The 13,241-nt window shown below is 52.6% G+C and overlaps 1 protein-coding gene across 32 annotated transcripts in view; it reads left to right on the top strand.

Annotated features, from left to right (window-relative positions):
• Window positions 1-13,241, top strand: part of DNM2 (dynamin 2) — an 87,780-nt gene that overhangs the window by 28,796 nt on the left and 45,743 nt on the right. For all 32 annotated transcript variants that reach the window (XM_081498299.1, XM_081498329.1, XM_081498301.1 and 29 more), the window contains exon 2: window positions 2,883-2,956. In XM_081498299.1, coding sequence (XP_081354425.1) covers window positions 2,883-2,956 — 74 coding nt within the window. The remainder of the gene's footprint in view (window positions 1-2,882; window positions 2,957-13,241) is intronic.

The raw sequence follows: 13,241 nt of genomic DNA on the forward strand, positions 1-13,241 counted from the left end.
TTTGTTCCTCGGAGCGTGGCCCCATGGGTAGCATGCAAGGCGTGGAGGGTTTTGAACGTGCTCCCAGGGGCTGTGGGCTTCATCCTCTAGGGACTCGTGTGTGTCCTTGGGACATTCTCCTCTTCCTCCATGGTTCTTCTCCATCCAGCCTGTCCCCCTGGTCATGGCTGGCTGGCTCCTCAGCTCCTCTGGATTCTGTCCAGTGTCTATTGAATGCCCTCTGGGTCCCTGCCATCACCCAAACCAGTCCTTATCATCACTCACCTTGACCAATGCAGTCACCTCCCGCCTGCCTCTCCACTCCCACCCTCCTCCTTGAAGCAGTCAGTTGTTCAGTCACCAAGTCACTCTTCATGACCCCATGGACTGCAGCACGCCAGGCTCCTCTGTCCTCCACTATCTCCTGGGGTTTGCTCACATTCACGTCTGTTGAGTCGGTGATGCCATCCAACCATCTCACCTTCTGCTGCCCACTTCTACTTTTGCCTTTAATCTTTCCCAGCATCAGGGTCTTTTCCAGTGAGTTAGCTCTTCGGATCAGGTGGTCAAAGTACTGGAGCTTCAGTTTCAGCATCAGTCCTTCTAATGAATATTCAGGGTTGATTTCCTTTAGGATTGACTGGTTTGCTCTCCTTGCTGTCCAAGGGACTCTCAAGAGTCTTCTCCAGCACGACAGTTCAAAAGCATCAATTCTTTCTTTATAGAAGTGGTGAAAAGGGTCTTTTAAAGTCACACACCTTTAAAAGCAAATGAGGTAGGGAATTCCCTGGCAGTCCAGTGGTTAAGATTCCGAGCTCACACTGCAGAGGTTGCAGGGTTCAGTTCCTAGTTGGTGAACTAAGATCCTACATGCTGTGTGCTGTGGCCAAAAAAAACCCCTGACTGTCCCTAAACCCCGTCAGGTAGCTTTGCTCTAAGAATGGTGACCTCTCATTGTGACCTCCAGCATCCCCTCACCCACCCCTCTCTGGGCCTGTCCATTCATCCTACTCCAGCACCCTACTCTGCTGCTTGCCAGTAGTACCCCCACAGGACCTCCAGAGCCAATCTGCCTATGCAGGGTCCCTTTTCTCAAAGGCCGACCTGCCGTGTGGTCACTGCCAGGTCCCTGTGTCCAGCCAGAGGAGGCCCTGCCTGAGCGTGGTGGGACCACCCACAGTCCGATGGGGCTCATACCTCACAGTGCATGGCATGTGGCAAGGGTACGCTTCCTCCCTTATTCCACCCACTGGATTAACAGGTTCTCAGCCTGTGCTGAGAACCAACGGCCTCCTCTGGGGCTCTGTCCGGTGTTCCTAGTCCAGCTAGGGTGCTTCTGAGACACTGTCTGTCACAGTACTGGGGAGCCGGGTAGCACCAAGGATGTTTGCCTAGTGTTCTGCACAAATTTCAGATAAATCCAAATGTTTACCTGGGTATAAACTTGTTTAAATTCTCTGAGCCTAGAGCTTTTTCTCCATTTTACACGAAACAGAATCCTTTGCATGCACCTAGTGACCTCTGAAAATGTTGCTTCTGCTCCTTTGCCCACCTGGATCCCCTGCTCTTTCCATTGCCTTTGTTTAAAAAATACATATATATATTTATTTGGCTGTGTCGGATCTTAGTTGTAACATGCAGGCTCTTTAGTTGTGGTGTGCAAACTCTCACTTGCAGCATGTGAGATCCAGTTCCCTGACCAGGGATCAAACCCAGGCCCCTTGCACCGGGAACACGGAGTCTTAGCCACTGGGCCACCAGGGAAGTCTCAGTTGCCTTTCTTAATGGTCCAGGGTGGTCTTCAGTCTTCCCACCCCGTATATGTGAAACCAGGTGTAAGTCAGTGCAGGTAATGCCTGAATTTTTCCATAGTAAAATCTAGAGCATATTTTTTTAAAATAAAATACTTTATTGAGGGATCATTCACATGATAGGAGATTCATCCATTTCAAATGCAGTGATTTTTTTAAGAAACTTACAGTAAGTATTAGTAAACAGTACCACAGTCCAGTTTGGAACATTTCCATCCCCCAGAAAGCTCACCACTCTGTTTCTCATCCCCAAGACAACCAGTGATCCACTTCCCACCTCTTTCAGTTTGTCTTTTGGGGACATGAAACACATTGTAATTTTTTTAAAGTCTTTTTTTTTTTTTATTTGTTAAAACATTCTGATGTTTTAAAATGTTTTTGGTGGAGTATAGCTGATTTACATTGTTGTGTTAGTTTCAGGTATACAGCAAAGACAATACTCTGATTTATGTTTTGGTTTTTTGGCTGTGAGGCAGGTGGGGATCTTAGCTGGCCGACCAGGGCTCAAACTCTCACTTCTGTGTTGGAAGGCAAGGTCTTAACTCCTGGATCACCAGGGAAGTCCCGAAACACATCGTATTTTGTCGTTAAATAACTTTCCTTTTATTTTAGTCTTTATATTGTATGTATGGCATTATATTACTTTGAAACATGTAGGTCAGAAATGTACTGATATTTGTTGATACATGGCAGAAACCAATGCAATATTGTAATTATCCTTCAATTATAAATAAATAAAGGGAAAAACTGCAAAAAAAAAAAAATGTACTGATCTGATCTCTTTTGAGTCTGGGGGAGATGGTCCAAACATTTGTCAGGACAAGGGGCCTCTGAGCGTGCTGGGGCTGGCACATAGCAAGCCGAAGGGAAGGGATTCCCTTTGTCAGCAGCCTTCAATCCAGTCCCTCCCCTGTCCCTCCGTGGCCTCAGGACCATCCAAGGCCAGAGTATTCCCTGGTGCCCTGCTGGGGTTGGTGTCTTTGCTGAAGCCACCCAGATTGCAAGAGGAGATTGCTCCACCATGTGTGGTCACACTTCCTACCCCTGCTAGCCGGCCTCGTGAGTAATTTCTGTCCATTTCCCCTCCCACAGGGACTTCCTTCCCCGAGGTTCAGGAATCGTCACTCGGCGGCCTCTCATCCTGCAGCTCATCTTCTCAAAAACAGGTACAGTGGGGTGGCTGGCAGCCCACACAGGAAACGAGCGTGGCGGCTGTGCCCAGTGGGAGCCAGGGGGCTTCCAAGGTGTCTCGGGTCCCGGGTGGCCGTTTGGGTCTGCATTCCCTTTTTCACAGTGGGCAGGGAAGTTGAAGCATGGTTCATGCAATACCTCCACCCACCCTGAGCATCAGCTGTGACTAGGCTGCCAGGTGCCACATCTTTTACTCTATCGTAGATGACACGTTTTTGCTAGACACTTTCAAAATCAATAGCAGACACTGTGACACGTCAGCCTGAAAGGCTTTGGTACACTCCTTTTGCAGTAAGGACACCCTCTTGCACTCACAGAACCACACCCAAGAAAAGTCATCATTTCTGCATGTTCCTTTACCCCAGTCCATACTCAGGTTGTCAGTGTACTCCAGATTTATTCCCTGGCTGGTTCTACAACTGCTGGGATCAATGCCATGTTGTCTTTCATTGTCATGTCTACTCTTTTCATGAGAGCAGCATTCTCACCACTTCTTCTTGTTTTTAATCTTGTTTTTCTACTACTTCTTTCTGAATTACAGCACTGACTCTAAGGAGAGACCTGGCCTGTTGCATATAGAATGGCCCACATGTAGACTTTTTTCCTATCCCCTCCCTCTGTGGCCTCAGTTCTTCCTACACAAGTCCGATATGACATGGGCATGTCTCCCAGCATGAAACCCACCTAGCTTCCTTATAAAAGCATCTCAGGTCAGAGGCTGGAAGGGGTGAAAAGGGCTGTTGGAGGTGGGACCTCTCTTCTCTCCAGAGCCCCCAGGAGTCTTCCCTACTGACCTGGAATGTCAGCCACAGCTGGTTCAGCACTTGGGGTGCCAGCGTCACCACATGCTGTGTTAAACACTCCCTACTCTAGGGAGGCAGCTGACATATCCCCATTTTACAGATGGGGAAACTGAGGTTTAACTACCTGCCTTTCTGGTGGGCGCCAGACCTGGGATGGGCACCCAGGCAGGGTCAGACCTCAGACTCCACAGCTCAGCTGACCCTAGTACCACCTTCTCATCTTCATCCACCCAATCCACCTGCAGGAGGGTGTGACACTAGTGAGAGATGGCAACAGATTGGTCCAGTGGCAAGCCAGTCGGCTGCCTCCTCTGGGTTCGAGTGTCCAATCAGCTGTGCCAGGAAGGCCAGTGGCAGAGCCTGGATTGTGAGATGTCAGTGGGATCCGAGTCACATAGGGCTTGGCACATTGGGTTTCTGTTGCACATTCAGTGGGTTGGTGGACGAGGGTGGTGAGAATCTGCATTTTCAATGAGTTTCCAGGTCATGCTGATGCTTTTGGCTTCTACCTACACTGGGAAAACCTCTGCCCTGGTTTGTGGTGGCTGAGAGCTAATACTGCCCGGGTTCAAACGCTGGTGCTATAGCTTACTGGCTGTCTGGCCCCTGGTGGGGAGTGCCGCTCACAGCTGTGCTTCCTGTCTGGACAGTGAAGATAATAATAGTACTGCCTTTGTCAGTTGCTGTGAAGACCATGTTATTCAAGACACATATAGCCCGTAGAACAGTGCCAGGCATACTGTAGGCCCTTGCCATGTGGTGCCATCCCAATGGTTTCGGCATAGCTTGTTGGGAGAATAGGTTGGCTGGCTTCCTGCACTGGAAGGTCACAGGCTTTGTCATGGCAGGAGGGCTCCCCCATCACCTCCCCAGTGACTGTCACCCAACAGTGGTCCAGGGAGCACTGGGCTGCCTGCCACACGCTGGTCCCAGGCTGGTGCACAGTGGTGAGTAGGACGAGGACTGTCACCTGTCACCTTTCCTCTGTTTTTTAATGTAATTAAATTAATTATTTTTGGCTGTGCTGAGTCTTCATTGCTGTGAGAGCTTTTCTCTAGTTGCAGCAAGCAGGGGCTACTCTCTGGTTGTGGTGCCCCGGCTTCTCATTGTGGCCTCTCTTGTGTAGCATGAGCTCTAGGGTGTGCGGGCTTCAGTAGTTGCCTCATTCAGGCTTCAGTAGTTGTGACTTGTAGTTTCTGGAGCACAGGCTCAATAGTTGTGGTACACGGGCTTAGCTGCTGTGCAGCATGTGAGATCTTCCTGGACCAGGGATTGAACCCGTGTCCCCTGCATTGGCAAGTGAGTTCTTCACCACTGAGCTACCAGGAGAGCCCTATGACCTTCCCTCTTGATACTCCTGTTAGTGCTGGCGGTCAATGCGGGGGGACCCTTGGGTGGGGACCAAGAGGGGGACACAGAAGCATGGCCCTCCCCAGATGGAAATGTGTGTGGTGGTGGTGAAGGGAGTCTCGCAGGACTTCTCTGAGGAAGTGGTGTGTGAGCTGAGGCTGACAGGTGCTTGGGGGTGTGTTGGGGAATGGGAACTCTCCTTCACAGCAGAGATGGGTTGCTTGTGAAGACCCTGAGGCAGCGATGCCCATTGTGGCCAGCTGGAGGAACTGAAAATTCCTTCTAGTGGCGGGGAGGAAAGAGAAGCATGTGACAAATGACAGCCCCTGGAGAGCACACATCTGCCCACAGCCTGACCCGGAGTGATGTTGAAATCACCATTCCTGTCATCCCGCTTCACAGAGGAGGGAACTGAGGCCACTTGTCTGAGGATACACAGGGAGGCCGTCTTGAAAGCCCAGTCGTGAACTCATTCTTGGGTGGTTTGACCAGATCCTGTGGCCACAGGTAGAGAAGAGACCACAGGGACCACCAGCTCTGGGGCAGGGGTCCCACGAAGGGATGGGGTGGGAGCCATGGAGATGAAGACACTGGTAGACCCTGATGGGCTTGGGGAGAGAGGTCCAGGGTGTCCCACGTGGGCATGCTCCTTTCTGTGTCCCAGCTTGCATACTCCACCCTCGCCCCCATCTGACCGTGGCATTCAAAGTCTCTTAATGCAGATGTGAGCTAGGCCTCTGCCGGATGCCAGGGAGGCAGGATGAGCACTCCGAGGGGCCCGGCTGACCCTGAGCTCAGCCTGATGGGAACGACAGACATGGGGTTGCTGTGGCCAGGCTGAGAGGGGAGAGCGCAGGGGATTGTGGGAGGATATATCAGGCACTGGGCTTCCTTGGTGGCTCAGTGGTAAAGAATCCGTTTGTCAATGTTGGAGACACGAGTTCCATCCCTGGGTTGGGAAGATCCCCTAGAGAAGGAGATGGCAACCCACTCCAGTATTCTTGCCTGAGAAATCCTGTGGACAGAGAAGCCTGGTGGGCTATAGTCCGTGGGGACACAAAGAGTCAGGCACAACTGACCGACTAAACAACAACATCAGGCACTGGGTCTGCTTTCAGCCAGGGCTTAGGGAAAACATTCCAGGCAGGGCAGCAGCTGTGTTGTGAAGCTGTGAGGTGAGGCTGTGGAGGGGCCAGGACGCAGGTGTGATGAGAGATCCAGACGCTGGGAACCTGAGTGGTGGTCACGGTGTGGAGAGACTCACTTAGCCCACTGGCTGACTTGTGGAAGAGGGCAAGGAGGGCAGATGGGGGGGGCAAAGCGGCAGTGAGCCTGGTGCCAGGGGAGAGGTATTGGGGCCTGGGCCAGGGTGGTGCTGTGGGGGCAAGGGCAGAGTCTAGGGTGACCTCAAGGTGGGGAACCCAGGTCCCTGGACTGGGGGAGACACCCTACTGCTAGGGAGGAGGCTGAGCGCAGTGCGGGACACGGTTGTGGCTGGGGCTTTTAGAGATTCCTGGGGGCCACACAGGGCTGTATGGCTCCCTGAGATGAAAGTTTTGTTCAGCTGATTCTCAGAGACAGGATCCAGAGCCAGGCTGCCACCCCTTTCTGTCTGGGCCCTCAGACAAGTGGCTTCCCTCTCTGTGCCTCAGCCTTCTTATCTGTAAAATGGGGGTGATAGTGGTGACTGCCTCGGGGCCCTGGCACCCCCTTAGACTGATGTGGCCATCGCCTCTTATGGAGTCTGAAGTTCCTGGTACTATAAGGTTCTAATCCTCTGACTCCTGGGACTCCCCTGGTGGTCCAGTGGTTAAGACCCCATGTTTCCATTGCTTCTGGACCTTTTGGCTAAGATCAAGTGAAGACTCCTTGCTTCCACTCCAGGGGGCACGGGTTCGGTCCCTAGTCCGGAAACTGAGATTCCACATGCCACGCAGCATGGCCAAAAATAAAAGAAAACGAAAAACTAATTCTCTGACTCTTGCAGCACACAGAGGCACCCTACTTCTCCTGGTCCACACCGGTCTCAGTGAGCCATTATTTTAATGGGCTTAGTTTAAAAATTACCTTAGACTGCAGCCACCAGGAAGTTCAGTGGCTCGTGGGTGAACCCTGCTCCTCCTTGCGAACTGCCCCTGGACCTCGTAAACCCTGAGTGCTGGGCACTGTTCTTGTGTGGAATGTGCCTGATCAGGGCCTCCAGAGCCTTCCGTCCCAGCTCTGACCTTGGCCACTGCTCACCAGAGCCAGAGAGATGTCCGGGCTTGGCTCTTGGCCTCCTTCTTGAGGCTTTGTGGCCCCCACGGGACCGGGCTGGCCTCTGAAACCTTACTTCCTCCTGGTGCCACAATCTTGCTCCTCTTCCTCCAGACCAGCTCAATTGTTTCCGCCTCTGGACCTTCACCCTCATTGCAAGCCCTGCCTGGAACACCCTGCCTTCTCCCCCTGCTCCTCTGGGTGAGCCTCACCCCCAGGCCCCACCCCAGTCACTGCTGCCTTGGTTGTTGTGCAGCGTATGTTGTGAGGCAGCATCCTGTTCTCCCGGTTTCTTTTTTGTTGTTGTTTTAGAAGATTGGTTTATTTGTTTGTTTTATTTGTTCATTTTTGGCTGTGCCGTGTGCGGGCTTTCTCCTTTTGCTGAGCCCGGGGTCTAGGGCGCGCAGGCTTTAGTGGTTGTGGCGCGTGGGCTTAGTAGTTGCAGTGCTCGGGCCCTAGAGCACAGGCTCAGTAGTTGTAGCACCCAGGCTTAGTTGTGCCGTGGCATGTGAAACCTTCCCGGACCAGGGATCGAACCCGTGTTGCCTGCATTGGCAAGCAGATTCTTAACCCCTGGACCACCAGGGAAGTCCTCGTATTTTCTTGACGGTCTGTCTCTCCGCCTCGACATCAGTTCTGCCAGAGCAGGGACACTGACCTGCTTTGTCTATCACTCTTCCCCCCACCCAGCATAGGGTCTGGCACCCAGGAGGGGCTCCATCCGCCCGGGGCTGGTGCCTAACCGTGCCCTAAGGGCTGCTGCTGTGCTCTTGCTCCTGTGGGAGAGCATCCGTAACTGTGTGTGCAGCACCTTTCCCCACCTACCCTGGCCGCAGCAGGGCCCTTTCTAAAAATCCTGTAGACCCTGCAGCAGTCAGGGCATGACCTTGTGTCTTCAGATGAAAAACAAGCTGGGAGCTGACGAGGGTCAGGATGGTAGTCTGGGGCTGTCACCTTCTGCTGCTGCAAAGTTGCTTCAGTGTCCAACTCCTTGTGACCCTGTGGACTGGAGCATGCCAGGCTCCTCTGTCCATGGGATTCTCCAGGCACAAATACTGGAGTGGGTTGCCATGTCCTTCTTTTTCTTTTTTAAGTCTTTATTGAATTTGTTACAACATTGCTTCTGTTTTATGTTTTGTTTTTTTAGATGGGGAGGCATGTAGGATCTTAGCTCCCTGACTAGGGATTGAACCCACACCCCACCCCATCCCCCTGCCCCTCCCACCCCCACCCTCTGCATTGGAAGGTGAAATCTTATCCACTGGACCTTCAGGGAAATCTGCAATTTAACTCAGTTCTGACACTCCCTCCCTGGAAGTAGCAACACACTCCACAGGTTAAGGCCTCAATCCCACCAGACTGTCTCCTCGTCTCTGCTTCCAATGCCAACCCCAAGTCTAGGCTGTCACCAGTGTTTCTGACCCACTAACTATAGATCAGAAGTTCCAGCGTGCTCCTCCTTGGGTTTGATGAATTTCCTATAGAACTCAAAACATTTTACTCCCAGAAGGGACAGAGGGAGTTGCTGTATGAGGCAAGGTGTGGGGAAGGGGCAGAGATTCCTCTCACACTCTCTCTCCCTGCGCCTGCTCACCAACCTGGAAGCTCTCTGAATGCCAACCTTTTGGGGTTTTATGGAAGACATCAGAATGGTTGATGAAATCGATCCCATTAGTGCTTCATTCAACCTCCAGCCCCCGTCCCCTTCTCAGAGGTCAAAGGATGGGACTAAAGATTCCAACCTTGTTTTTTTTTTTTTTTAATTTTTATTTAGTTACTGACTGTACCACGTGGCTTGTAGGATCTTAGTTCCCTGACCAGGGGTCGAACCCTTGCCCCCTGCATTGGAAACTCAGATTCCTAACTCCTGGACCACCAGGGAAGTCCCTGTCCTGTGTCACTGTGGGGAAAGTGAGATGCTCTCCACCTCGCTTTCATCTTCCTGTCACCTCCCCAGGTCATGTGATGATGACTCGCCCTGTCCAGGCCTGAGGGGCTGTGGCTGTTTTGTTTGTTTTTCAAATATTTTATGAAGTTTTAGCATACCATATTCTTAAAGATATACAGTAAATTCTTTTTCTTATCATACATCTCTCCTAAATTTTTCTCCTTTCGTTTTCTTTCTATACCCTTGATCTTTTTTTTTGGCCACACCTCTCAGCTTGTGAGATCTTAGTTCCCAGACCAGAGATCAAACCCACGTCCCCTGCAGGGGAAGCTTGGAGTCTTAACTGCTGGACCACCAGGGAAGTTCCTGTCCTGTTTCACTGTGGGAAAATTGAGGTGTTAAATTAATTTTTGAAATATTTTATCAAATTTTAGCATCCCCTAGTCTTAAAGACATACACCAAATGCTTTTTTCTTTATCACACATCTCTCCTGTCTTTTTCTTTTTCATTTTCTCTCCATACCCTTGATCTTCCCATACCACTTGGCTTGTGGGATCTTAGTTCCCAGGCCAGGGATCAAACCCAAACCCCCTGCAGTGGAAGCTCAGAGTCTTAACTGCTGGACCACCAGAGAAGTCCCCACTTCACGATTCTTAAGCAATGCCAATCCCTCAAGGGCACCATCTTGAAGGGTGTGCCTGGGGGATGCCTGAGGTGGGGGATTGGGTGTTGAACACAGTGAGGACCCACGTGGGAGTCACGGAGTAGGGAATGCTCTCTTAAGCTCTGGCACCTAATGCTTTGCAACAGCCCGCTCAGTAATTAAGTTTTAAGCCGTTACTATGCACTGGGTGCCAGGGAGAGCAGAGACCAGAACTGAGTCGCTCGCAGTCCCCTCTTGCAGCTCAGTCCCCTCCCGCAGCTCTGGCTTTAGGAGGGGACACAGAGCAGGTGGTGTGTCCACATGAGGAGCACCTTGAAGGGCTGGGTGCTGGCACTGCTGGAGCCCAGGTGGTCCAGGTGGGCCTCCCCGAGCAGCTTGACCTGAAGGAGACAGCGAACAAGTCCTGGGCAGAGGGCTGGACCTCCTCCTAGGAGAAAAACTGCCAATGCATTCACCCACCCCACAGGACGCAGGAGGCTGGCCCCTCGGAATTCGCAGCTCGACGGCTGGACGAGGGCTTTTCCTGCTGTATTCCAGGCCTACGACCTGATCCCACATGCCTGGCCCTCCTGCCAGGGAAGCGCTGCAGGGCTGCGGTGGATGGGTGCCCGTTGAGGCTGTCAAAATGTTATGGCAGGGGCCAGGGACCCAAGGGACTGGCTGTGTTATCTGAGCACGAGGAAGGGAAGGTTTGAAAAGGCTGCAGCCGCTGTGGGGACAGAGGGACCACCTCTGCAGGAAGGACCTGGGATCAAGGCAGGCAGAGCCCTGGCGGTGGCCAGGGTGGCAAAAATTTTCTCCAGCATCCAAGCATTTACAGAGCTGTGGACCCGCAGGCTAAGCGCTCTGCCTGTTTTTCTTTTTTTTTTTTAATTCTGTTGTCATTTTTTAAAAAATTGTTTGGCCGTACCACTCTGCATGTGGGACCTTAGTTCCCCAGACAGGGATTGAACCCCTGTCCCCTGCATTGGAAGTGCGGTGTCTTAACTACTGGGCTGCCAGGGACATCCCTACCTGCATCATATCTTAACTTTCCTCATGGGAAAACTGAGGCACAGAGGGGTAGCCTGGCCAGTGGGGACACCCCCATATTTTCTCTCCCTTCCCCCTAGACCCCGCTGGGTCCAGAGCCTCCTCAGGGTGTGGGGGAAGGTCTTCATTTCAGAGAGATGAGGTGGACATCATCTCTGCCCACCCCCTCTAGGAGGCCCCTCCTGGTTCCTGGTATGTTGGGGCTCTTGGCTGAGCTCCCCAAGCACCTGCTATGACTTGCTTGTGCCAAGCCCATCTCCTCCATCAGACCAGGCTCCTGGCTCTGAGTTGGGCCTGTGTTGACAAGAAGTGCATTGGGAAGACGGCAGGTGACCCCACCAGACCGTGTTCCTGTCCAGCCTCCTGGGTGTCCCACTTGGTGACCGTGGGGGCGCTGGGCCACCTCCCAGAAGCTGAAGCAGGGGCCATGTTACCCTTCCAGCAGCCATTTTGGTTGTGCATGTAGTTGCAGAGCGCCTACTGTGTGCTCAGAGCCCTGTGCCCCGGGACATAGAACAGCACAGATTCAGATCCCTGCCCTGTAGGTCGACCTTCTCCTGGGGATCAGAGGAAATACACAGGCTGACAAGGTCCACCATATTACAAGGTGATGGGTACTTGAGCAGAAACCTGAAGGAGGAGAGGAAGGGACCCATACCGGTGTCCACAGGCAGAGAGAAGAGCCAGTGCAAAGGCCCTGAGGCAGGAATTCAAGGGCTTGGAGTGAGAAACCAAACAAGCCCATGTGGCTGGAGGGGCATGAGTTGAGATCAGAAGTTGGGGGGGAGGAAACTTAGTAGGGCTCTGTGGTGTTGGTAAAGACTGGGTCTTATTGGGGTGAGGTGGGAGCTGTGGAAGATTTCAAGGAGAGGTGACCGGGGACTGGGTTTAAGAGGGTCAGTGCTCGGGGAGGGGGGGTGGGGAAGCAAGATTGTAGGAGCTTTCTTACCTTGACCTGATGCTGGAGTCTGGCACATGGTCCTCAAGTGACGAGGAACCCAGGGAGAGAAGGCAGGTGGTGAGGGATGGGCCTGGCTGACTCCTGGACCTTCCGCTTGGGCACAGAGGGTATGATTTCTGCTGTCCACTGACCTTGTGGGGAAGATGTCATGGCTTTCCAGTACATCTCCTGCTCATCTTTGACTCGCACAAAGGGGCTGGCAGAAGGGAAGGCTGCCAGCACCTACTGGGTCCCCTAAACAGAACCCAGGGTGACCTTGCTCTGACAGGAGAGGAGGTCCAAAATGCAGGATGGTATGCCTGGTGGCATGGAGTCAGGAAAGGCTCCTGGAAGAGGCAGCAGGCAGGCAGGCCTTGGAGGGGAGGAAGTGAACTGCAGCAGGCCTGGCAGGGCAGAGGTTTTGCAAGGGACAGCGCCTATGTCCTGGTCCCCAACTCTGTTCCCATCCTCCATCCCCCTGCACTCCTGAAAGGGGGAGGGGTATCTTGCGAATGCTGAGCCCTCGGCCTTGAGCCGGAAGAGAACTGAGGTTTGCTGTGGGGGTTGGAGGACCGTTCCAGTTTTGGAGGTGGCTGCAGGAAGAGCAGCTGAGAGTGGCTGAGTATTTCCTCATGTTCCCGTGGAGGGCTGGAGCCCAACTGTCCTTGGGAACTGGGTCAGCTGATGGGGGTGGGGTGGTTGATGCCACACCCTCCAACCAGTGTCCTCAGTGCCCTGCTCCCTGGTGACCAGTGTCCATATTGATCTGAGCCCACAGAGTCCCCCGACCCCTGCAACAGAAGTTAGAGAGGTGAAGAGTCTGCCTGTGGCCTCACGAAGCCCACGTGACTTGAGAGCCACTACTTAAAGACAGATTATCCGAGCTCCAAATCCTAGCTCTACTGGTGAACTTGAGCCAGCTTGCTTCAACCCCTCTGGCCTCAGTTTTCCCATCTGTGATATGGGCATCATGGAGATGCCTACCTGCTAAGCTGCTGATTTGTGAAGAGCAAATGGGACACAGATAGGGCCTGGCCAGAGCAAACAAGCGTTTGTTAGGTGACAAATGGAATGACACACCTCCTTGTACTCATGACTTTCTGCTGTGTTATGCCTCTGGGCAGATTCTCGACCTGCCTGGCCTTTCTCTGTTGCAGGGCTCTTTCTCCATCCTTTGTTCTGATGCAGCTGTAGCTATGTCTGTGCTGAGATTTGTGTAGCCAGGTCTCCTCCTGGTGGACATGAAGGCTATTTCCAGTTTTTTATGCTGAGAAGCAGTGCACATCTTCGCATCTCTGTCATGAACTAGCTCTTTAGGCTGTTTGC

The sequence above is a fragment of the Giraffa tippelskirchi genome, chromosome 6, assembly GCF_054371585.1.
Source record: "Giraffa tippelskirchi isolate mGirTip1 chromosome 6, T2T-mGirTip1v1.2.pri, whole genome shotgun sequence".
NCBI lineage: Eukaryota > Metazoa > Chordata > Mammalia > Artiodactyla > Giraffidae > Giraffa > Giraffa tippelskirchi.